This window comes from Rhinatrema bivittatum, chromosome 9 (genome assembly GCF_901001135.1).
Source record: "Rhinatrema bivittatum chromosome 9, aRhiBiv1.1, whole genome shotgun sequence".
Taxonomy (NCBI): Eukaryota; Metazoa; Chordata; class Amphibia; order Gymnophiona; family Rhinatrematidae; genus Rhinatrema; species Rhinatrema bivittatum.
In genome coordinates, this window is record NC_042623.1 from 165142923 (window position 1) to 165168649 (window position 25727).

The following is a 25727-nucleotide window of genomic DNA, read 5'->3' on the forward strand; positions in this document are numbered from 1 at the left end:
TTGGCAGACGTGGCTTTTCAGATCATCTGCGAGGAATGGGGCACGCCCAGCATGGACCTCATGGCGACGTTTCGGACTGCCAAAGTCCCGCAGTTCCACTGATGGCGCAGAGAGACGGAGGCAGAAGGGGTGGATGCTCTCATGCTTCCCTGGCCCACAGGGATCCTGTTGTACATCTTTCTGCCTTGGCCACTGATCGGTAAGGTACTTCGGCATATAGAGCTCTATCCATCGGAGGTAATTTTGGTAGCTCCGGAGTGGCCGAGACGGCCTTGTTTTGTGGATCTCCTAAACATCGCATGCGTGGGACCTCTGCGGTTTCCACATCTTCCAGATCTCCTGCATCAGGGTCCCGACTGTTTGGAGGTAGTCTCGCGGCATGGCTTTTGAAAGGCGCCGCCTGAATCGTAAAGGTTATTCTCCGGCTGTGGTGGCAACTCTGCTGAACTCACGTAAGACGTCTACCAACCTGACGTATGTTAGAGTATGGAGGATTTTTGAGTCTTGGTGTCTAGAGCAGGAGGTAGCTCCCACTAGAGCGTCTGTGTCAGATATTCTCGATTTTCTTCAAGATGGGCTAGCCAAGGGTTTGTCGTGTAGCTCCCTGAGGGTTCAAGTTGCAGCGCTTAGCTGTTTGCGTGGTACCATTCATGGTGTGGCTTTGGCGGTGCATCCGGATGTTGTTCGTTTTCTACGGGGTGCCAAGCATTTGCAACCGCCAGTGAGACGTCCTTGCCCATCTTGGAATTTGAATTTAGTGCTCAAAGCTCTGGTCTCCGCTCCCTTTGAGCCTTTGAAGAGGACAACCCTGAACGACCTTACTTTGAAAGTTGTTTTTCTGGTGGCTGTTACGTTGGCTCGCAGAGTATCTGGAGCTCCAAACTCTTTCTTGTAGGGAACCGTTCTTGCAGATTTCGGATTCAGGGCTTTCTTTATGAACGGTGCCTTCCTTTCTACCGAAAGTGGTCTCAGCCTTTCATGTCAACCAATCGGTGGAGCTTCCAGCCTTCTGGGATGTAGATCGGTCAGATCTGTTGTCTGAGGACTTGGGAGGCTGGACGTTCACAGAGCATTATTACGTTATTTGCAGGTCACCAATGATTTTCGGCTGATGAACCATCTGTTTGTACTGTGGAGTGGTCCCAAGAGTGGTAGGATGGCATCTAAGACTACCATAGCTCGCTAGTTGAAGGAGGCCATTAACTCGGCCTATTTATTGCGTGGTAAGCCTCTTCCCCTGGAGCTTCATGCTCACTCTACTCGTTCTCAGGCAGCGCCTTGGGCGGAATGTTACTTGGTATTGCCACAGGAGATTTGTTGAGTGGCTACTTGGAAATCCATTCATACATTTGCGAAGCATTACAGATTGGATGTACAGGCGCAGGGGTCTGCGGAGTTTGGAGCAGGTTTGCTGCGAGCGGGCCTCTCCAGTTTCCATCCCTAGTAGTTCAGCTCTGGTACATCCCAGGAGTCTGGACTGATCCGTGTACGTACAGGGAAATTAGTTTCTTACCTGATAATTTTCGTTCCTGTAGTACCATGGATCAGTTCAGAGTCCCTCCCGGAAGATATATGGAAGTTAGGGAGAGTCCGCTCATTTCCTATTTCTTTGATTGTCAGAGCTGCAGAAACCGCTATTCTGTTTTGGATTGTCCTTGTTTTCAGTGGGTCCACAGGTTCCGTTCCTTGAGGGGTTCGGTGACCCGAATATTTTTTTTGTCTAGTTGAGAGGTTCTTGTATATAGTTCTAGTAGTTTTGAAGTCATACTGTTTTGACATTGAGTAATACTGCCGGACTGTAGGTGGCACATAGAAACATAGAAATGACGGCAGAAGAAGACCAAACGGCCCATCCAGTCTGCCCAGCAAGCCACGCAGTTCATCCATTTATTTATTTATTTATTTATTTATTTATTTATTTTTCCCCACCCTTTTTCTCCCTCCCATCCATCACTATTGGCTTCCAGCACCCTCCGGCCCCAACTCCCTTCCACCCCTCCACCATGCAGAGAGCAGCGCCGTATCCGCATCCCAGTGAACATCCAGCTCAATCAGGGGTAGCAACCGCCGCAACAAGCAGGCCACACCCCTGCCCCATATTCTTACCCACCCCTGCTTTGTTTGTTTGTTTCTTGTTTTTGGTTTTTTTGGAGATGGCAGCCCTCCGTGAAGGCGGAACACCAACCACTGGCCACTGGCATCCCGCTCCGTGAATGCCTCTGTGGCTACTGCCGCTCCGTGCAGTGTTTTGCTGCCTGAAGGTGGAACCCCAACTACTGGCCACTGGCATCCCGCTCTGTGAATGCCTCTGTGGCTACTGCCGCTCCGTGCAGTGTTTTGCTGCCTGAAGGTGGAACCCCAACTACTGGCCACTGGCATCCCGCTCCGTGACTGCCTCTGTGGCTACTGCCGCTCCGTGCAGTGTTTTGCTGCCTCCTCTTTATTTACGCCCACTAGACTTGATGGATCCACATTGTTTATCCCATGCCCCTTTGAAGTCCTTCACAGTTTTAGACTTCACCACTTCCTCCGGAAGGGCATTCCAGGCATCCACCACCCTTTCCGTGAAGAAATACTTCCTGACATTGGTTCTTAGTCTTCCTCCCTGGAGCCTCAGCTCGTGACCTCTGGTTCTGCTGATTTTTTTCCGACGGAAAAGGTTTGTCGTTGTCTTTGGATCATTAAAGTTTTTTAAGTATCTGAAAGTCTGAATCATATCACCCCTGCTCCTCCTTTCCTCCAGGGTGTACATATTTAGATTCTTCAATCTCTCCTCGTATGTCATCCGATGAAGATCCTCCACCTTCCTGGTTGCCCTTCTCTGTACCGCTTCCATCTTGTCTTTGTCTCTTTGTAGATACGGTCTCCAGAACTGAACACAGTACTCCAGGTGAGGCCTCACCAAGGACCTGTACAAGGGAATAATCACTTCCCTTTTCTTACTCGATATTCCTCTCTCTATGCAGCCCAGCATTCTTCTGGCTTTTGCTATCGCCTTGTCGCATTGTTTCGCAGACTTCATATCATTAGACACTATCACCCCAAGGTCCCTCTCCTGCTCCGTGCACATCAGCCTTTCCCCCCCCATCGAATACTGTTCATTCGGATTTCCACTCCCCATATGCATGACTTTGCACTTCTTGGCATTGAATCTCAGCTGCCATATCTTCGACCACTCTTCCAGTTTCCTTAGATCCCGTCTCATTCTCTCCACTCCTTCCGGCGTGTCCACTCTGTTGCAGATCTTAGTGTCATCCGCAAAAAGACAAACCTTACCTTCTATCCCGTCCGCAATGTCGCTCACAAAGATATTGAACAGGACCGGTCCCAACACCGATCCTTGCGGTACACCACTTAAAACCGCTCTCTCTTCAGAGAAAGTTCCATTTACCATCACACATTGTCTTCTGTCCGTCAACCAATTTGCAATCCAGGTCACCACCTCGGCACTCACTCCTAAGCTTCTCGTTTTATTCACCAGTCTCCTGTGCGGAACCGTATCAAAAGCTTTGCTGAAATCCAAGTATATGACATAGAGTGCTCTTCCTTGATCCAATTCCTTGGTTACCCAGTCAAAAAAGTCAATCAGATTTGTCTGACAGGATCTTCCCCTGGTGAATCCATGTTGCCTCTGGTCCATCAATTCTCCGGACTGTAGATAGTTCACTATTCTCTCTTTCAGCAGTGACTCCATTACTTTTCCCACCACCGAAGTGAGGCTAACCGGTCTGTAGTTGCCAGCCTCATCCCTGTTCCCACTCTTGTGAAGCGGGACCACCACCGCTCTTCTCCAATCTCTTGGTACCACTCCCGTTTCTAGGGATCTATTAAACAGGTCACACAGTTGACCCGCCAGAACATCTCTGAGCTCCCTCAGTATCCTTGGATGAATCCCATCAGGCCCCATGGCTTTGTCCACTTTCAGATTCTTTAGCTCTTCCCATACATTTTCTACTGTAAAAGGATTTTCATCTATTCCAGTTCCCTCCAGTTTCTTGTTGTGTAGAGATGGTCCTTCTCCAGGGTCTTCTTTAGTGAACATAGAGCTGAAGTATTCGTTTAATATTTCTGCCATTTCTTCGTCCCTCTCCACACATTGATCATTACCACCTTTCAATTTCACTATACCACTTTGGACCTTTCTCTTTTCGCTGATGTATCTGAAAAATGTTTTGTCACCATTTTTTATCTCCTTGGCAATCCTCTCTTCCGCTTGACCTTTTGCCAACTTGATTAATTTCTTCGTCTCCCTCAGTTGAAACAAATATTCTTCTTTGTGCTCCTCCCTTTGGGATCTTTTATATTTCTTGAATGCTGTTCTTTTAGCTTTAATTTTGTCAGCCACCTCCTTTGAGAACCAGATAGGTTTCAATTTTCTTTTGCTTTTCTTTACATTTCTAACATATAGAGCAGTTGCCTTGGTGATTGCTCCTTTTAGATTGGTCCACTGCTGATCCACATCTCTCTCGTTCTCCCATCCTTTTAGTTCTTCCTCCAGGTACTTCCCCATTTCCTCAAAGTCCGTGTTTTTGAACTGTAAAACTCGGGTCTTTGTGGTTCTTTTCCATATTCTTTTAGTGATATTAAACCATACCGTTTGATGATCACTGGTGCTGAGGTGGGCGCCCACCTGGACATCAGAGACATTATCTGCATTAGTGAGCACTAAGTCAAGTATAGTTCCTTCTCTCGTGGGTTCCAACACCATTTGTTTGAACAAAGATACTTGCATGGCATCCACTATTGCTCTACTATTTTTAGTTTCTGCAGATGGGATTTTCCAGTCTACATCTGGCATATTAAAGTCACCAACGATCACCACTTCTCCCTTCTTACCTATCTTATGGATGTCTTCAACCAGATCTCTGTCCAGCTCTTCCTTTTGGTTTGGAGGCCTGTAAACCACTCCAATATAAATGGATGCTCCGTCATCTTTTTTTAGGTCGACCCATAGAGCTTCTTCCTTACCCCACCATCCTATGTAAGGCGGAGTTTGTTTTAAAAACATCTCTGTCTCCATCTACTAGGAGGGGGGGGGGGGGCCAAAACTCAGGAGTCTGGACTGATCCGTGGTACTACAGGAACGAAAATTATCAGGTAAGAAACTAATTTTCCTTTGTGTAACTACAGCAAGGGTTATTTTTTCCTATAAGCATCACCTTGCACTTGTCCATATTAAATTTCATCTGCCATTTGGAAGCTCAATCTTCCAGTCTCACAAGATCCTCCTGCAATTCATCACAATCTGCTTGAGATTTAACTACTCTGCATAATTTTGTGTCATCTCCAAATTTGATCACATCACTCATTGTACCCCTTTCCAGATCATTTATAAATATATTAAAAAGCACCAGTCCAAGTACAGATCCCTGAGGTACTCCACTGCTTACCTTTTTCCACTCTGGAAACTTACCATTTTAACCTGCTCTCTTTTTCTTTTCTTTTAACCAGTTTGCAATCCACAAAGGGACATTGCCTCCTATCCCATGACTTTTTAGTTTTCTTAGAAGCCTCTCATGAGAGACTTTGTCTAACGCCTTCTGAAAATACAAATACACCACATCTACTGGTTCACTTTTGTCCACATGTTTATTCACCTCTTCAAAAAAATGTAGGAGATTTGTGAGGCAAGACTTCCCTTGGGTAAATCCATGCAGGCAATGTCTAGCTAAATGTTTTGTGATTATTCTTTATAACAGTTTCCACGATTTTTCTTGGCACTGAAATCAGGCTCACCGGTCTACAGTTTATCGGATCACCCCTGGAGCCCTTTTTAAATATTGGCGTTACATGGGCACCTTCCAGTCTTCAGGAACAACAGATGATTTAATGATAGGTTACAAATTAATTGTAATAGTTCTGAAATTTCATGTTTTAGTTCTTTCAGAACCCTGAGGTGTATACCATCTGGTCCAGGTGATTTACTATTCTTCAGTTTGTCAGTCTGGCCTACCACATCTTCCAAGTGCATCGTGATTTGGTTCAGTTCATCTGAATCATCACCCTTGAAAACAGTCTCCGAAACAGGTATTTCCGCAACATACTCTTCAGTAAACACCAAAGCAAAGAATTTGTTTAGTCTTTCTGTGATGGTCTTATCGTCCCTAAGTGTCCCTTTAACCCCTCGATCATCTAACAGTCCAGCTGACTGCTTTGCAAGCTTTCTGCTTTGGATATATTTTAAAAAGCTGTTTTTCTTATGCGTTTTTGCCTCTATAGCCAACTTCTTTTCAAATTCACTCTTAGCTTGTCTTATCCATGTCTTACATTTAACTTGCCAATGCTTATGCTTTATCCTATTTTCTTCTGATGGATCCTTCTTTCAGTTTTTGAATGAAGATCTTTTGGCTAAAATAGCCTCTTTCATCTCACTTTTTAGCCATGCCGGCAATCGTTTGACCTTCCTTCCACCTTTCTTAATCCATGGAATACATCTGGACTGCGCTTCTAAGATGGTATTTTTTAACAAAGTCTATGCTTATTGCACACTCTTAACCTTTATAGCTGCACCTTTCAGTTGTTTTGATTTTGTTTTTTTTATTTTTACTATATTTCTCATTTTATCAAAGTTTCCCTTTTGAAAGTTTAGTGCTAGAGCTATGGGTTTACTTACTGTCCCCCTTCCAGTCATTAATTCAAATTTGATCATATTATGATCACTATTGCCAAATGGCCCCCACCACTGTTGCCTCTCTTGCCAAATCCTGCACTCCCCTGAGAATTAGATCTAAAATTGTTCCCTCTCTCATTGATTCCTGAACCAATTGCTCCATAAAATTGTCATGCATTCCATCCAGGAACATGCATAAAATACAGTAAGTTGTTCTGCACATAAGTGGCTTGGAAAATGACTCCCATAGAATGCTGATATTATGTGAGTAAAAATAAATGTCTTTCCTAGTACAGCAGCAGTTTTGGTATACAGGCAGTTGCAGCCTTAACATCGCAGTGATAACAGTGGTTTAAGATCTCCTGCCTTGGGAGGACTTGGGTGGCCCAAATCCATGTGAAAGTATATCACTGTGACCTGTAGGGCTATGCTCAGGTTGCTGCTGAAGCATCCATTCATCTGTCTAATGTGGCAGTAACTCATTGAGGCTGTCCTGGCTGCTGGCAAAGAAGTAAGCTCTCTGAGGACTCTGGAGCTTTATTAAAAAAAAAGAACTGTACCATCACAAAAGACATGGAATTCTCATAGTTCCCTTAGTCCTATGCATTGCCCTCAGTGCTGCTCATTGATAGGGAGGGGTTTTGTTTTTGTACTTCATTTTGGTTAAGACTGCCATATGACAGATTTACGGGTCTGTATGGCCACAGTAAAATGTATGTAGTGACCTTTGTTTTTAGATTTTGTTATTTTTCCTGGTAATTTCAATGTTGTAACAAAAAAAATATGAGTGGAAAAAATTACATTTCTACTGACTTTTCTCCTGTATGTTATAACAAAAAATATCAGTGAAAAATTGACATTGTTATATAACATTTAAATTCCTGGGAAAAATAAAATAAAAACTGAAACTGAAGATCCCTGAGTATACCAATACTGATCAAGTACAGCTTCCTCACTGCTTGGATCTAGCATGTGCCCATAAAATTGTATCAACCATAGAAATGTCCGATAAAGCATACCTGGGCGAAGAACTACAAGTACCTCCAGACTTGTAAAAAAATATCCAGTTTTATTACAAAGTGTTTAAAAGATTAGGACTGTCACACTTGGTGCTTTCTAGTGTGCCTCTGTTGCTTGTATATTTTGCATTCCACTTCTTCAGTGACTTATATGCAGTGCCCCTAGGCTTCAGCAGTTGTAGAGTAGCAGGAGAAACCACATAGTGTGTTGCTGCACAATTGACAACCTGCCACACAATTATCATTCTTCAATCATTTGAAGAAAGCTACAGGGTGCCTAACTGCAGTTTATCTCTCTGCTCCTGCTCCAGCCCCTCCTCTCCCCTCACAAACAGACTGCCCACAACAGGATGTGGCTGAGGCTGGAGCACATGAGGCACTCTAGTACCTAATCAATCCCTTGTTCCCCCCCTCGCCTACTATCTTGAAGGGAACAGGAGGGGGAGGGGTGAAGTTGGGTTGGACAGAGAAAGCAGTCAGAATGTTTGATCCTTTAAAGATCTCATAAACCAAACCAAAGATATTTCCTGGATGGAGTGCTGTTCCCTTAGAAGAATTTTATCTTTATACAAAGGTTCTAATACCTGCATATGCAGCCAATCATATACCTTTTAAAAAGACCTGGATGTGTTTTTGGTAGGCTGCAACTGCTCATGTCCCACAGCTGTCTCAATTCATTTCAATTCATAGAAGCCTTGCTGACTGGCACGTCTACTGACAAGTTTCAAACTTGTGTTAATTCAATCCCTTTTTCTGTATGTTACTATGTGCCCAATATATGAGCACATATTTTTCTGTGTAATTAACAGCATGACAGACTGCTGATACTGAGCACATTTTAGCCTTCAAGAACTCATATAATCAAAAGACAACAAGGACTTTCTCAATAAAATATAAAATGGATGGTTGCACTATTTCAATTCAAAACAAAAGTGACATTTCACATTAAGTTTGTAACATGTCAACTTGATAGATTGCTGATTTTTTTACTTGGTACATTTTTTATTGATATATAATTTAAATGTTTAAAAACAACATGAATGCTTTTCAATAAAAATTAACTTTTCTGTATAGTCAGGAGTGTAAATCTTTGTGCAGAATATGGAAATTTACCACAGAATCTTGAAAAATCTGCCACAGGAAACCAGAGACTCTGGTTATACTATATGCTAGTAATCACCATGCTGGAGACATCTGTCTCTCTCTGTACTGCTCCTTGGAAGTGCTGGCAGCTCTCCCTGGAGCTCAGCGGGAGTCTCTAATATCCTTAGCACCAGGTGCTTGATTTTCGTTTTTTTACATGAAGCCTTTCCTGCTTGCTATTAAAGATAGTCCTATTGCTGTCCTTTCTCTGCTAGGACTGAGAACACCCCTATGATCTCCGGCCTTGGCAAGGTGAGTCTCTGAGGCTGCTCGCAGTGTTTGCAAGAAGAAACCCCCAACTAATTAGTAGGGATAGCAATGAGCTTTTGTCTGAATTGCTATTTCCTTATTGCCTCACCAGATCAATCCAGACCAGTGGGTTTTACTTCTCTACCATCAGATGAAGGCAAAGAAATATAGTGTTTTGATGATGTCTTCCTTCCTATGGAAGTGTGTCCCCTGCAGCTCCTCAATATTTCTCTGTCTTCAGCAGGTGGTAGAGGTGCGTTTCTGCAGCTGAAGTTTTTTCCTGCCTAAATTGCTCCCAGGAACTTTGGAGGTTTAATCCTTTTTGCCCTGCTTGACTAAGGACACAAGCAGTGAGGATCAGTGGCCCTTTACTAGCTTGGTCCCTGGGAAGTGGGAAGTCTTGACAGCCAATGGTTCTGGTTCCTTCTTTCTCTCCCTGGATGCTTTGTCCTCCCACTATGTTCCTCGCCCAGGCCCTGATGCGATGACTGGCTCTCTGAAGGTTCAGTATTCCTCATTTAATGGAAGTATCCATTGCTTGTGTTACTGCCGTCCCTTAAAAAATAAAAACAAAAACCCAAGACTGTAATATAGTAGAGAGCGGAGAACTCATTAGAGAGGGATTTCCTGTTAACTCTGCCGGTTCCATATTTCAGCAATCCTCTCTCAAACTCACCATACCCCTCAAACCACACTCCTCAGCAAGACCTACCAGATCTGCATACAGAGACTCCCTCCAGGTACCCCCCAAAAAATCCACTATACACAATGCCATTGATAAACGAGCGCTATCAACTGCCGGTCCGCATCACTGGAATTCTCTCCTGCCAGATCTCCGCCAGGAACATTGTCACATCACATTCAGAAAAAAATTAAAAACTTGGCTGTTCGCCCAAGCATATCCCTGAAGAAGCCTCATGGTCACCCACACGGTCCTACACCCCACGGTTGCGTCCTCTTTCCGCCACACAAAGGAACTGTTTTTTTCTGCTAACTGCGCTTTCATATAACTTGCCTAATCGACTACACTGTGTAAATTGTATATAATTCTTACATGTAAGCAATTACTCTCTGCTTACATGCTCTGCTCTCCACTTAGAAATTGTTAACCTAGCTTTTTTTCTAACAGCCCAGTTCCACACTCCCTGTTGTAATGTAACTTTCGCTTTCAATGTTAACTGGTGTACCCCCTAGTTTATTGTAAACCGGTACGATAAGACCTGGTCTTAAGCATCGGTATATTAAAAGACTGCAAATAAATAAATAAATATCAGCAGCTCGTATTGTGGGGGGATTCACACTCTGGGTCCCAGAGAATGAGAGCTGGCGGATCTGGTTTTTGCGTCCGTCATGGACATGTGGGGTCCATTCATGGTATCGAGGTAAAATTCCAAGGTACGGTGTTCCTTCCATTGGAGGAAAGAATTGGGATCCGAAAGAGTGGGTGCACTGCTTCAGAAGTGGCTGATGGGAGTCCTGTTGTATGGATGAGTGATTCAGAGGATAAAGAGGGACAGTGGTCTTAGTGGCACCAGTTTAGCCAAGAAGGCCTTAGTATGCGGAGCTCATGAGATTCCACCCTAGCCCCAGTCTGTTGCATCAAGTTCTGATTGTGATGGAAGATGTAGCAGTTTTTTGTTTCATGGCCTGGCTATTGAGAGGAAAAGATTGAGAAATACAGGATTTTCTGAGGCAGTGTCTCTGCCTTCCTGCAGACATGAAAGATGTCCTCTTCCTTAGCCTATAATAGAGTTTGGGCTATATTTAATGCCTAGTGTGGAGAGAAGGGGATTTCTCTCTAAGACTGCACTTCATCCAAAAGGGTTTGGAGAAGGGTCTGGCAGTAAGTTCTCATAAAGATCATGTTAACAGTATCGCATGTTTTAAAGGCAAGGCTTAAAGTGTTTCTTTGTCTTCTCACCCAGACATGTCAAGGTTTTTGAAGGGAGTGAAACACCTGCTCTCACCAATCAGTTCTTTTCTACTGTGGGATCTTCATCTGGTCTTTTCAGCCTTGTGCAAGTCTCCATTGAAGCCTGTTAGGGATTGTATGGTGAAAGATTTGAATCTGAAGATGGTGTTTTGTGGTGGTGAATTTTAGAGCTACAGGCTCTTTCTTTTTTGCCAGAGGTGATTTTGGTGTTTCATTTGTATCAGTTGATGGAGCTGCCTTCCTGCAGAATGTCCAGCTCTGGAGTGCTTCATTATTTGAATGTTCGCCAAGTTCTCCTCAGATATCTGAAGGGGTCCAATTCTTCCAGGAGGTTGGATCATTTGTTTGTCTTGTTTGCCATTTGGAAAAAGGGAGAACTGGTGACAAAGATCACTTTAGCCAGATGGATCAAGGAGACTGTTGCCTCTGTGTATCTTTTGAGGAGTCTGTCAGTTTCAAAGGGTCTTTTAAGGCACATTTGTCTAAAACACAAATGGCTTCATGAGCTGTGCTTCACTTGGTCTCTCTGGATGCTATTTGTAAAGCTGCAACCTGGTCTTCCCTTTTCCAAGCATTAAAGGCTTGGTGTAGGTGCTCAGGAGTCTGCCTTCTTTGGGGCAAATGTTTTTAGAACAGGCTTGGCAGGCTCCCTTCCAGTGTAAAGGTGGCTTGGGTAAATCCCACTGGTCTGAACTGATCTGGTGGGATAATAAGGAAGGAAAAATGTAGTTCTTACCTGCTACTTTTCTTTCCTTGAGTCCTATCAGACCAGCCCAAGTTTCCACCTGATTTGCCTTTGCCTGTTGCCTGCCTTGGGGAGTAGGGTTTGTTCTCACTTTCTTTTCAGATCTCTCGTATATTGGAGAAATTACTTACCTGATAATTTCGTTTTCCTTAGTGTAGACAGATGGACTCAGGACCAATGGGTATAGTGTACTCCTGTTAGCAGTTGGAGACGGATCAGATTTCAATCTGACGTCAGCTCCTAGTACATACCCCTGCAGGAAGTGCAGCTCTTCAGTATTCTCCTCGAAAAGCATTGTGGATATATGTGTGACTGATTGATTAATTTAATAATATGATTAACTTAAATAACTTCATAACTTGTTAGAACGTTTAAAACATGATTAACTTGATTAACTTGAACTGGTTGATTGACTATAGCTGGAGACCGTCAGTGTACTCAACCGGAAAGCGTCGACACCCGGCAGGGTGGATGCCCTAGGTAGATGAAAACATGCCTTACCCTTGATTCATTGACAAAAAACATGTATAACGGCAGCCAAGGGTGGGATGCTGAGTCCATCTGTCTACACTAAGGAAAACGAAATTATCAGGTAAATAATTTCTCCATTTCCTAGCGTGTAGCAGATGGACTCAGGACCAATGGAATGTATAAAAGCTACTCCTGAACCGGGTGGGAGGCTGCCCGTGGTCCACTTAGAATTGCCCTTGCAAATGCCGTGTCCTCCTGAGCCTGCACATCCAGATGGTAGAATCTGGGGAAGGTATGGATGGAGGACCACGTTGCCGCCCTGCAGATCTCGGCAGGTGACAACATTCTAGTTTCTGCCCAGGATACCGCCTGGGCTCTGGTAGAATGGGCCTTGACCTGTAGAGGTGGAGGTTTTCCAGCTTCTACGTAAGCCGCCTTGATGACTTCTTTGATCCAGCGGGCAATGGTTGCCCGCAAGGCCGCTTCTCCTTGCCTCTTTCCGCTGTGAAGGATGAAAAGGTGGTCCGTCTTTCGTACTGGTTCCGCCATTTCCAGGTATCTGGATAGGAGTCTGCCGATGTTGAGGTGGCGTAGACTACGGGCTTCTTCCAAATTCTTCAAGCCATCCATCATTGGTAGTGAGATGGTTTGGTTAAGGTGGAAGTGTGAGACCACTTTGGGGAGGAAGGAGGGCATCGTGTGTAGTTGGATGGACCCCGGGGTGAGTCTGAAGAATGGCTCAAGGCAGGACAGTGCTTGTAGTTCCGAGATGCGGCGGGTCGAACACACGGCCAGCAAGAACACTGTCTTTAAGGTTAACAGACGGCGGGACGGGCCTTGGAGGGGTCTGAAGGCGGATCCCGCTAGGAACTCCAAGACTAGGTTGAAGCTCCATAGAGGTACTGGCCACTTTAGTGGTGGGCGGATGTGTTTGACTCCTTTCAGGAAGCGTGATACATCTGGGTGCGAGGCTATGCTGTTTCCCTCGCTCCCGGAGCCATAGCATGACAATGCTGCCACTTGTACCTTGATGGAGTTGAGGGACAGACCCTTCTGTAGTCCATTCTGTAAGAATTCCAGGATCACAGGGACATTGGAAGAGCGTGGCTTGACGTTGTGGTCTTCGCACCAGGCCTCAAATACTCTCCAGATCCTTATGTACGTTAGAGATGTGGAGAAATTGCATGCTCGGAGGAGAGTATCTATTACCGCCCCCGAGTATCTGCTCTTTCTCAGGCGGGCCCTCTCAATGGCCAAACCATAAGAGAGAATTGAGCTGGGTCCTCGTGAAGGATCGGACCTTGCTGTAGTAGGTCTCTGTGTGGGGGCAGGGGTAGTGGATTCCCTGCCAGTAGTCTTGTCATGTCTGCGTACCAGGATCTTCTTGGCCAATCTGGAGCCACCAGAAGAACTAGACCCCTGTGTCGCTGTATCTTGTGTATGATTGCTCCCAGCAAGGGCCACGGCGGGAAGGCGTATAGCAGGGTCCCCGGTGGCCAGCTCTGTACCAGGGCATGGATCCCCTGGGACTGTGGGTCCTGCCTGCGGCTGAAGTATCTGGGTACTTGAGCGTTGGATCTGCTTGCTAGAAGGTCCATGTCTGGGGTCTCCCACCGATTCACTATCATCTGGAAGGCTGTGGATGAGAGCTTCCATTCTCCTGGGTTTAGACTTTCCCTGCTGAGGAAGTCTGCTGTGATGTTGTCTTTCCCGGCGATGTGGACGGCGGAGATCTCCTGGAGATTTGCTTCCGCCCACGCCATCAGGAGGTCTATTTCTAGGGACATCTGTTGGCTTCTGGTTCCACCCTGTCGGTTGATGTAGGCCACAGTCGTGTCGTTGTCCGACATCACCCTGACCGCTTTGTCTCGGAGTCTGTGGGCAAACCGCAGGCAGGCTCGTCTGACTGCCCGCGCTTCTAGGCGGTTGATGTTCCATCCCGCCTCTTCTGCGTTCCACCGTCCTTGGGCGGTTAACTCTTCGCAGTGTGCTCCCCATCCATGTAGACTGGCATCTGTGGTGAGCAGGATCCAGGTTGGGGAGGATAGTCTTGATCCCCAGCTCATGTGGCTGGTCTGCAGCCACCACCGTAGCTGGGTCCAGATTCTGCCCATGAGTGGTAGACGTACAGTGTAGTTCTGGGACCATGGGCTCCACCGCAATAGAAGTGAGCATTGTAGGGGCCTCATGTGGGCTCGCGCCCATGGCACCACTTCCAGTGTGGATGCCATCAGTCCGAGGACTTGCAGGTAGTCCCATGCTGTGGGACGAGGAACGCTCAGCAAGTTCTGCAGCCGGTTCCACAGTTTTGAGCTCCTTGTGGGGGGTCAAGCTGACCTTGTCTTCCTTGGTATCGAATCGGACTCCTAGGTATTCCAGCGACTGTGAGGGCTGTAGGGAGCTTTTGTTTGTGTTGACCACCCATCCTAGGCTTTCCAGTAGTGTTATGACTCTGCTGGTTGCTTGGTGGCTTTCCTCCAGTGACTTTGCCCTGATCAGCCAATCGTCTAGGTAAGGGTGAACGAGGATTCCTTCCTTCCTCAGTGTTGCCGCCACCACTACTATTACCTTGGTGAACGTCCGGGGTGCTGTGGCTAATCCGAAGGGTAGTGCCCAGAACTGATAATGACGATCCAGGACCTTGAAGCGTAGGTAGCGCTGATGCTCCTGAGGAATTGAGATGTGTAAGTAGGCCTCCGAAAGATCCAGGGATGTGAGGAACTCTCCTGGTTGTATTGCGCGTATGACGGATCGTAGGGTTTCCATGCGGAAGCGGGGGATCCTTAGGAGGTGGTTGACCAACTTGAGGTCCAGGATAGGCCTGAATGTACCCTCTTTCTTGGGTACGACAAAGTAGATGGAATAATGTCCAGTATTACGACAAAGTAGATGGAGTAATGTCCAGTATTCATTTCCTGTGTAGGCACCGGGGTTATGGCCTCGAGAAGTCTGGATAGAGTAGCTTCCACTGCCGCCCTCTTGAGGAGTTCGTGGCAGGGGGATTCCACGAATCTGTCCGGAGGGGTTCGAAGGAAATCCAGGTAGTACCCCTCCCGGATGATGGCTAGGACCCACTTGTCCGAAGTTATCTCGACCCATCTGCTGTAGAATAGGGCTAGTCTGCCCCCTATGGCTTCTTCCCTTGGATGGGTTGGCTGATTCTCATTGTGGGGCGCGGCTGGTGCCTGTCCCCGAGCTGGCTCCCCTCTTGTTGTGCTTGGTCCGAAAGGACTGGTTCCTGCCTGTAGGGCGGGGTGCTTGATAGTTGCTCTTGTAAGGGTTGAAGCGCTGTGAGCTTCTGCCCCTGGCGGACCTGTGGAAGGGACGCTGGTTTCTCTTCGTCTTGTCTTCCGGCAGGCGTGGAAATGGGGAGTCGCCCCATTTGTTGGCCAGTTTCTCTAGTTTGCTGCTGAACAGGAGGGATCCTTTGAAGGGCATCCTCGTGAGGCGCATCTTGGAAGAGGCGTCAGCCGACCAACTTCGAAGCCAGAGTTGTCTCCTGGCCGCCACTGCGGACGACACTCCTCTGGCTGCTGTGCGCACTAGATCAGAGGCAGCGTCAGTGAGGAATGATACTGCTGGTTCCATGTCTTCTCCTGGAGTGTTGTTCCTGGCTTGTGATAGGCAGGCACGTGTCACCACGGTGCAGCAGGCTGCAATCTGCAGTGACATGGCTGCAACTTCAAATGACTGTTTTAGGATGGCTTCCAGGCGCTGGTCATGTGCATCCTTGAGCGCCGCTCCTCCCTCCACTGGGATGGTAGTGCGCATGGCGTCCACTCTAGGGCTTGCCAGAAGCTCCTTGGTCGCTGGGTCCAGAGGGTACATGGCTGACAAGGCTCGTCCCCCTTTGAATGTGAACTCCGGGGCATTCCATTCCAGGTCAATTAGCTGTTGTGCCGCCTGTAAGAGAGGAAAATGGCGAGACGTCTGGCGAAAGGCCCTCCAGCAGGGGGTTTGCTCTAGGTTCCCCCGAGGTGCCTTGGCCCGGGATAGCGAGTTCTGTTAGACATTGGGATACGAGGTCCAGGAGCTCGTCCTTTGTGAAGAAGCGTCTCATGGTTCGGTGTGGCTCTGTCCCCGAGGGAAGTTCCCCCTCCTCCAGGGGCTCAACTTCCTCTTCAGCGAAATCCGTGTCCCCGTAGGCGGGGCTTCTGGGTGGTGGGAGCCTGTGCCTAGGCCTCGAAGGTCCTGGGGCATGAGGGTCCTCCGGTGGAGCATGTGGCTGATCAGCTAGAGGTGCAGTTTGCATCTTGACAAAGGCGTGAATCCCCTTGAATAACTCCACCCAAGACATCAACGCTGGGTCTAAATTGAGGGGCGCAGGTTCTCTGGGGGTCCCTGTCTGTGGGGGGGACCCACTGGGGCCTGCTAGGTCCGGGGTACCCCCCGAGGAGCTAGCACTGGGCCCTGGGTGGGACTGGCCCTGACCTGGATCTCCCAGGGCCTCCTCACAGTGTGCGCACAGGGCGTCGGCCTCCTCGCTCTGTGCGGCTCTGATGTGGCATGCAAGGCAGAGGCCTTGAGCTTTTATTCCTGTTTCTGGAGGTGCCATGTCTGTGGACATGTAAGCTCTTGTGCGCTCCTGTGCGCCTGAGATGTGCGTGCAGATAGGCACCTAGCCGTAGATATGCGCCCAGCTCTGTGCGTGCAACTTATGCGCACAAGGTTTTATGTGCACGTAAGTTTATGCGCACAAGGATTTTGTGCACTTAGCTCGATTTGTGCACTCGGATCGAACGGCGGGCGGCGCAGCGAATAGGGCCAAGATGGCGACGTTGAGCATGCGGGTAATATGGTGACCTCCTTGGAGGGTCTCCACATGGGCAGACCTTTGGAAATAGCCGGGGCCTGGCCCTGCTAGGGCGGATCAACCTGGTGGCACTGGTTCCGATCGGTGACCTGTGCTCCTCCTCGATCCTCGGAGACCGCATTCAAACAGCAGATTTCCACCTTACCTTGTCTTTGGCGCTTCCCGGTTTCGTTCCGGGTGGTCTCCAGCTGTGGGGGGAGAGGGCCAATACCTTCACCGCCGCGCTCAAGGGGTGCACCCGCTGCCACGATTCAGCTGCTGGACCGAGGCTCACCTCCGAGGGACCACGGAAATCACATCGGGAATCTCAGCTGGGGGAGGGACTCAAGGGTATCACCGCAGGAGAGCAGGGCTCGTCTTCAGGTAGGTTTTCCCCTTTAATTTTGGTTTTCTTCTTTCAATTTGGTTCAAACGCTGCGAGAGCGTGCAGATAGTCCCTAACTGCTATGGAGATGGAAAATACTGAAGAGCTGCACTTCCTGCAGGGGTATATGTACTAGGGCTGACGTCAGATTGAAATCTGATCCGTCTCCAACTGCTAACAGGATACACTATACCCATTGGTCCTGAGTCCATTTGCTACATGCTAGGAAAAGTTCTTTATTTGGAGTTTGTTTTTGGTTATGCATTTCATATTTTGGGCCTCTATTGTGGGCCACTTTTGATGTTTTGATCTCGCTCATTTTGGGGGAGTTTTCCTATGTTGTATGCTTTGATATAGAAGTACTGAGATGCTGCAGGAGACATTCATCCCTAAGAGGGTTGACATCATCAAAACTCTTTTATATTTCACTGCCTCTATCTGCTGGTAGGGGAGCAAAACCCACTGGTCTGGTAGGACTCAAGGAAAGAAAATTAGCAGGTAAGAACTAAATTTTTCTATGTCTGGTAGGCTGAGAGGTTCTTGAAAAGATTAGACATATGGTAAAAGCACATATTTGTGCCCACCCCACACAGAGGATATTCCCAACTTTTTACGTAGAGAAGAGAGTTATCTCTCTTCTTATGAGAGCCGACTTAGTTTCTTATTCATAAAGGACTTTTTCACATTGTTATTTCCCAAAACCTCTTTCTTGATTAAGGCTCTTAGTGAGAGGGAACATGATCCTCAGGGCACTGGAACATGAAGAGCAGCAGCCCCCATTAGCTGATCATACTGTTTGTTGTATTTTGGGATGAGCTGTTTGGACAAAAGACTGATCTTGCACCTTTTTTTTTTTTGTAGAAGTTGTTCCCTTACATATTGTAAAACTGCTGTGATGCCCTTCATCCCTACTCAGGAGAGAGCATTTAGAGTCAGCACAGCTCTAGTGAAACCAAGTCTCTGCTTCCCAGGGACTGGAACAAACACTGAAATACCACACTGTAGGTGAGGGCATGATCCCACCCAGTCTTCCACAAGAACTGAGGGGGGTGTACAGAGGAATCACAGCAGATGTTTTGTGGCTCTGGTTGATTGCATAATGTTTTATACACGGGGGGGGGGGGGGGGTGGAGGGTCCGAAGAGAAGGTTTCCAACATAATAATTACATTTAGAGGGCGATAGTGATACCAACTGAGGGGCTTGCAGTCCCCTGGGTGGTACTTTTTTTTAAAGCAGTTTCTCTTTGAAAACGGGGCTGGCGTGCAGAACACGGGAACAAAATGCCCACATACTTTGCATGCCCTGAACAGCACCCAAATATTTACCCTCACTGAGGGGAGGACAACAATCAGAATACATTTTTTGTGGGTAAATCATGTTGGCCCACATAGAGAGCTTTGATTATTGATGCCTTACTGATTTGTTCCTGACTTAAAAGAGGGATGCATTTCCGGGCCTGTAAAGTTCATTGCAACTTCTGAATCACAATAAGTGTCTCTTCTTGCACTTGAGAAAGACACTCTTTAAATTTTGACATGTCGGTTCTCTATTAATGTTTGTCTACAACTTCCTGTCTGCCAGTATACCCAAGAGCTCAATGAACTCCATTAGTAACACATCTGAAGGAGCATAACCGTACCCGTTTCTCCCTACACCTACAGGCAGCCGAGATGGTGAGCCAACACTGGGAGCAGTATGAGGCTCACATGAGGAAGGTCAGAGATTACCTGGAGGAACAGCTTGAGGTCAGCACCCTACGTCAGTTACGTTCTGTCTTGATTCACCCAGTTGCCTCTGCCGGCGCTTGCACACCAGGTCCAGGCAGTACTAATAGGATACGTCCGCCTTTCTTGTGGGTTGTTGTGTGTAAATCGTATTTTGTGCCCTTCCCATGGGAAAGATCTGGAGCTGTGCTCCAGTGGTCACTCTGCGTTCCTGTACTACTTCTTGATTCTCTTGTGTTTTTAATTTTCAGGCTGCGTTTGGGAAAGAGAATATTCATTTTAATAGTCACTTTCCTGGTTCTGAGAGGCTCCCAAACACTTGCAACGTTTCCATCCTTGGTCCAGAGCTGAAGGGTAACTTATCTGCCTGTATCCATTGTCTTCCTGTAATGTGTAATATTTGTACCACAGGCCTCAAGCTGCAGGATTACTGTCAAAGAATATATATTCCAAGCAGACAAATCTGTTTCAAAACATCTTATTATTTTGGCATGTATTCAGTGCCTTAAACCAGGGTGCTTTTCTCTAAAGTAATACAGGTGCAGTGAGTTCTTCCCTACAGGCCGATACAGGAGCGCACTGTTAACCTGTCATTGGACGCGCGTTTTCCTTTACCCCTTATTCAGTAAGGGGCGAAAAATGTGCGTCCAATCCGCCCAACCTAATAGCACCCTCATCATGCAAATGCACGTTGATAGCCCTATTAGGTATGCCAACGCGATTCAATAAGTAAAATGTGCAGCCAAGCCACACATTTTACTTTCAGAAATTAGCGCCTACCCAAAGGTAGGCGCTAATTTCTTCGGGCACCGGGAAAGTGTACAGAAAAGCAGTTTTTACTGCTTTTCTGTGCACCCTCCGACTTAATATCATGGCGATATTAAGTCGGAGGTCCCGAAGGGTAAAAAAAATAAAAAAAATTTGAAGTCGGCCGGCGGCTGTCGGGTCGAAATCCGGATGCTCAATTTTGCTGGCGTCCGATTTCCGAGCCTGTAGCTGTCAGCGGGCTCGAGAACCGACGCCAGCAAAATTGAGCGTTGGCTGTCAAACCCGCTGGCAGCCGCCGCTCCAGGCCAAAAGGAAGCGCTAGGGACGCGCTAGTGTCCCTAGCGCCTCCTTTTGCCCGTTTCTACCGCCGGACTTAATTTAAATACTGCATCGCGCGCACAGGCGAGTGGCCTGTGCGCGCGCTGCCGCTCTCCCGCGGACTTTACTGAATCGGCCTGCTAGAGAGCTTACAGTGCAAGGTACCTGAGGCAATGGGAGATAGTGATTCACCCAATATCACAGTGAGCATCAGTATTAGACTAGTTTCCAGTCCATGTTTCTAACCACTGTATGTCCATGTTTTGGCATTATGTCTTACTACTGAAAATAAGCTGCTGAAACAGAAATGTTAATTGCACTTTTGATTTCTTCCTTTGTAACTGTCTGGCTGACTCAGCCTTCCTTGCATCTCTTTATTCATTATTGAAGGTCAGGATGCTCCTGTCGCCTCACCTTCCCTGCCTCCAGATATGTAGTCACTGAGGTCTTATGGAGGCAGGTGTTGCATTAACTCTGAGGGGCACAAAGTTTCAGAGGTGATGATTTTTGCTGTCTGTGTCCATGTGCTCAGCAGACTCCTTTTCCTGTGCATTTCTCTCTCCTTTTTAGATATTTACAAAAGCTTGCAGTTAGTGGAGGGAAGGGAGTTCTCTCTGACAGGAGCTGTTTTTTCTCTCTTCAGGACGTGCCGTACTAGCTCGATGCCGCCATCTGCTGGCCAGCGTTGGTGCTGCATGCCACTCAGACCTGGGAGATCGGTAATGCACCCACATGCTATTCTGAACTCTTTTTCAGGGAATAAACTGTGTAGGGTAACTTCTGTGCTACAGAGAGGTTGGTAGGGAATATTGAGTCTGACTGTCCCAGAGATAAGGGAATACAGGTTGTCATAAGTTCCTTCAAAACACAAATGTATCAAGACAGTGTTTCAGTAAAGTTCCTTCTGGCATTAAATTTATTCTGGGCTTGATGTGCCCCTGTCATTTTAAACCTCCACTTGACAAATATCAGCCAAATATTGTGTTGGTTTTATTTTTTAATACATCGACTGTTGTACAAGGGATTATTGGGGAGATATTCAGGAATAACCAACATATTCAACATGGCCAGGCTAAAAGAAATTTGGGGCATACAACAAATAGAGCCACCATAGATGCTTCACTAAAGCTGTCCACCACGGCCCGACAGTAAGTAATCACCCACACGTTTACAAGATATTTAATCACTTCTGGAATCCTCCACCTTAAATGGTTTTATTCCTACTCAAGGCAGGAGTAAATTTTGGAGTGTCCGTTTTTCCCACTTAGCTCCTATAGTTTTCCATGGGAGGAAAAATGCCATTTTTATTTTCTCCTATGCAGTGGCGTAGCCAGAAATGAATTTTTGGCAGGGCCCAAAAATTAATATGGGTGGGCAGTTGACATACTGGTCTAGGCCCTACTAGTTGTACTCTTATCAATAAATAATGCATTAGAGTGGAGCTGACAATGGATTCCTAAATAGTTTCATCATGAGTGATGCTTTAAAATATTTTAATTCTATTTCAAGCACTTACCATAATTAAAAATACCTTATTAAACTGTATTAATTTATTTTATATTTATTGCAGTTTATAAATACACCATGTAAAAAGTAACAGAAGTTTAATAGAAACATCAGATCCAATTACGTAATAAAACAAATATACATTTTTTTTATGAATCCTCTTTCCAAAAATGCAGAGGATATCAACTACAATAAACAGCAATAATCATAATAAGAACTTAAGAATTGCAACAGGTACAGAACAGAACTAGGACATTCAAAAAAATATGTACGCCATCAGACTCTTTACACCTCACAACATCATTTAATACAGTTATTGGTTTTGCTGTTACTTTATTTTGTTGCTATTCATTCTCTTCCTCTGCCCCTTGTTTGACTCACTCTGCAGTTGTCTTTCCTGGTTAAAATCTCCCTGTTTTTTGTACTTCCAATAGTTATATGTAAACCAACGCGATACGATTTTTCATGAGCAGCGGTATATAAAAGCTTATAAATAAGTAAATAAATATATTCAAATTCTGGTGCCACTTCAGTGACAGCAAAACAAACTCCCTCCAATGCCAAAACTTTGTGAAGTAAAACATATCCCTTAAAAAAAAAATACTTAGAACTTTCCCATGCCATACCATAAGAGCAGTAACATTCAGGACTCAAACAGCAGCAACCTTATCTACAAAAAGGCAGTAAAGGCAAACATTACACCAAGCTCTAGAACATTAATACACTGCGTGGTGGGCAAACAGAACAAACAGGACTGCTACAGACTCCTGCAGAGAAACTAAATGCTAGCCAAAATACACATGCGCAGCACAGACAGACCCTTACCTAAAACGGAATAAGGGAATGTAAATTAGAAACAAACACGCAGACAAAATCTAAATGGAAAGCCTGAGAAACCTTAGAAAAAGCAAAATACAAATATTTAAGAAATGCACACTCACTGTACATACCCGGATCAGCCCAGACTGCTGGGTTATGCTTCCCTTCCAGCAGATGGAGACAGAGGAAAAACTTGAAGGGCATCCCTGTAAGTATAGTGCACCACCTGCAGCCCTCTTCAGTATTTCTCTGTCTCCAGCAGATGAAGGTGGCAAAAAAAAAAAAAAAAGAATAAGGAGATATTTCAGCAATCCTGATTTATTATTTCTTGGCTCAATCAATGACTGTCTTTTTTTTTTTTTTTTTTAAACAACAAATAGGAGTTGAGCACAGGAGCATGTCACATCCTGAGAGGAAGGTTCATCTATCTTCATATCTCGGTGGTAGACTTGGTGGGGGGTCGCCTGGCCACCCGCATTTCCGGAGTAGTAGACGGTGAGTCACTGGGGGAATTTACCGGTGGGCCGGTCCCTCCCCCCTGGCCCAAAGAGATTCGTTGGATATTCTCTGTGAGGCCCGCGTGGCTCATTTCGCCACGCTAAAGAGAAAAAAAAAAGTTAGGCAGCACAGTTTCTTGTCCTCCCTTACTCCGGACGATATTCTCAGCCTCCTGGCTCTGTTCCACACCAATGCCGCGCGCCATGGCTTGCAGTGCCTGCAGGGAGCCGGCGACCCGGCTCTCCCACAAGAACCTCTGCTCTTGGTGTCTCCCCGGGGGCAAGGGCCTGTCGGTGACAGCGGTCAGCAGGAGGGGAGGCAGGCAGCATGGTCCTGTAGAGTGGGTAACCAGTTGCTGCCGTGTGGTACAAGGCCTGGGCCGTTCCCACAGAACGTGGGAACGGTGGCCATTTTGGATACTGCTGACGCTGATGCAGATTTCTCGGCGGGGGGAGGGATCTCCCTCCACAGCTGTTTCCTCATGATCAGAGCCCTGGGTCTCCTCAGGACTGCTGTACAACCTCTCTGGTGCCTTTGGGAACTCCCCCGCAGGGAAATTTAAAGGGCCAGCCATCCTTTTCGGCTGACTTTGTTTTATTAATGCATAAGGCTTACCTAGCTAGCCTTATGCCTATAGGGGAGCCCGAGCTCACTCCCAGTCAATCTGCGGCTGAGCCTTCTCCTCCCACAAAAGTCCCTCGGGTGGATCCTCCAGAGGTTTCTCGGATTCGGGTGGTCCGGGGAGCATCTGGTACCAGAGACCAAGGGAATACCACACAGGCAGATCTGCTTAAGGCTGACGCGGATGATGATTCCGAGTGGGTAGTGCCTGTGGAAGGGGATGATCCTCAAGTCCTTCAGCTCTTTTGTAGGGATAAGTTAGAGCCGATGATCCCACATGTGATCGCGGAGCTGGGAATCCCGGTTATACAGGCGTCCCAGGATCAGAATATGGTGGTCCCAGTGCTTTGTGGTCTACGCGCCCCCCCCCCCCTAGCTCGAACTTTCCCATTCCATCCCATGTTACTTCAGCTTATGTTTCGGGAATGGGATTCTCCAGAGGCTAGCCTTCGGGTGGGCCGGGCTACGGACAAGTTGTACCCACTGCCAGACGACTCTCTGGATCTCCTCAAGGTTCCTAAGGTTGATGCGGCTGTGTCTGCGGTATCGAAGCATACCACGATTCCGGTTATGGGGGCGGCTGCCCTTAAGGATCCTCAGGATCGTAAGCTTGAGGTTCCTCTCAAAAGAATCTACGAGGTGTCTGCCCTGGGAGTTAGAGCAGCTGTTTGTAGTAGTTTGATGCAGCGGGTAAGTCTCCGATGGGTGCAGCAGCTCCTGAGCGCCAGGGAACTTTCCCTGGAAGAGGTGGAGCAGACTGATCATTTGGAGGTGGCGGTGGAGTATGGCACCAATACCCTGTATGATCTTCTCCGTATGTCTTCCCGCACTATGGCTTCAGCGGTATCGGCCCACAGACTTTTGTGGTTATGTAATTGGTCGGCGGATGTCTCGTCCAATTCCCAGTTTGGAGCCTTTCCCTTTAGGGGAAAATTCCTTTTTGGGGATAATTTGGAGCAGCTCATTAAATCCTTGGGGGATAATAAGGTGTACAAGCTCCCTGAGGATAGACCAAAGGCGTCCAGGGGTTTCAGGACCTCCCGTTCTCGTTTTAGAGGTCAGCGCCATTTTCGCCAGTCTAAACCAATCGATTTTGAACAGAGGCAGCAGTCTGGGAGGTCTCAGTCTTGGTCTCATTCCTTTCGCGGCCGTAGGCCTCCCCGAGACAGCGGCGCTCCAGGGGCAACAGGAAATAAATCATCCCAATGAAATAGCGCCTACCCCCCACCCCTCTGTTCCGAAGGTCGGGGGACGGCTGTCCCTTTTTTACGAGGAGTGGGTCAAAATCATGTTGGACCACTGGGTTCTAAGCATCATAGAACACACTTACACCTTAGATTTTTCTCATCCATTGCACGATCTGTTTCTGGTGTCTCCCTGCCCAAATCCTGGATTTGTTTGGGAGCACAGTTCGATACTCTGATCGGGAAGGCCTTCCTCATACAGGAATGGATAGACAAGCTGATGTGTCAAGCTCGTCGTCTCTTGGCTCTGCTGCTTCCCAAAGTATGGGATTACTTGCAGGTGCTTGGTTCTATGGCGTCTACACTGGAGTTGGTTCCTTGGGCTGGCCTTGCTCTCACGGAAATCCCAAATCGGAGGAGTTCCAGATTCCCTTGCCACTCCAGGAGCCTGCCAGGTCCAGCCTCGCTTGGTGGTTAATACCCGAACACTTGTCTCGGGGAGTAGAGCTAGAAATTCCTCAGTGGATCATTGTTACAATGGACGCCAGTCTTTCTGGTTGGGGAGCAGTTTGCCAATCTCAAGTGGCGCAAGGCCAGTGGATGCGGCAGGAAGCACAATGGTCCATCAATCGTCTGGAAACACGAGCGGTATGATTGGCCTTGCAGAAGTTTCTTCCTCTCATCCATCATCAGTCAGTGAGAGTCTTATCCGACAATGCGACAACGGTGGCCTACATCAACTGGCAAGGAGGGACGAAGAGCTGTCCTGTGACATTGGAGGCGGAAAAGCTCATGGCCTGGGCGGAGAAGAATCTGTTCAGGATAGCGGCTTCTCACATTGCCAAGGTAGACAATGTTCAGGCCGATTTTCTGAGCAGTCAGCGACTAGATCCAGGAGAGTGGGAGCTGTCCGACGAGGCGTTCAAGTTGTTAACTCATCA

General features: G+C 47.0%; 1 protein-coding gene across 2 annotated transcripts in view; it reads left to right on the forward strand.

Annotated features, from left to right (window-relative positions):
- SCLY (selenocysteine lyase) overlaps nucleotides 1-25727 on the forward strand; it is a 94584-nt gene that overhangs the window by 61309 nt on the left and 7548 nt on the right. The window contains exons 9-12 of one of the 2 annotated variants that reach the window (XM_029615991.1): nucleotides 8988-9024; nucleotides 19010-19093; nucleotides 19324-19426; nucleotides 20802-20877. In XM_029615991.1, the coding sequence (XP_029471851.1) occupies nucleotides 8988-9024; nucleotides 19010-19093; nucleotides 19324-19426; nucleotides 20802-20877 (300 nt within the window). The remainder of the gene's footprint in view (nucleotides 1-8987; nucleotides 9025-19009; nucleotides 19094-19323; nucleotides 19427-20801; nucleotides 20878-25727) is intronic. The other variant, XM_029615992.1, reaches the window with a different exon arrangement.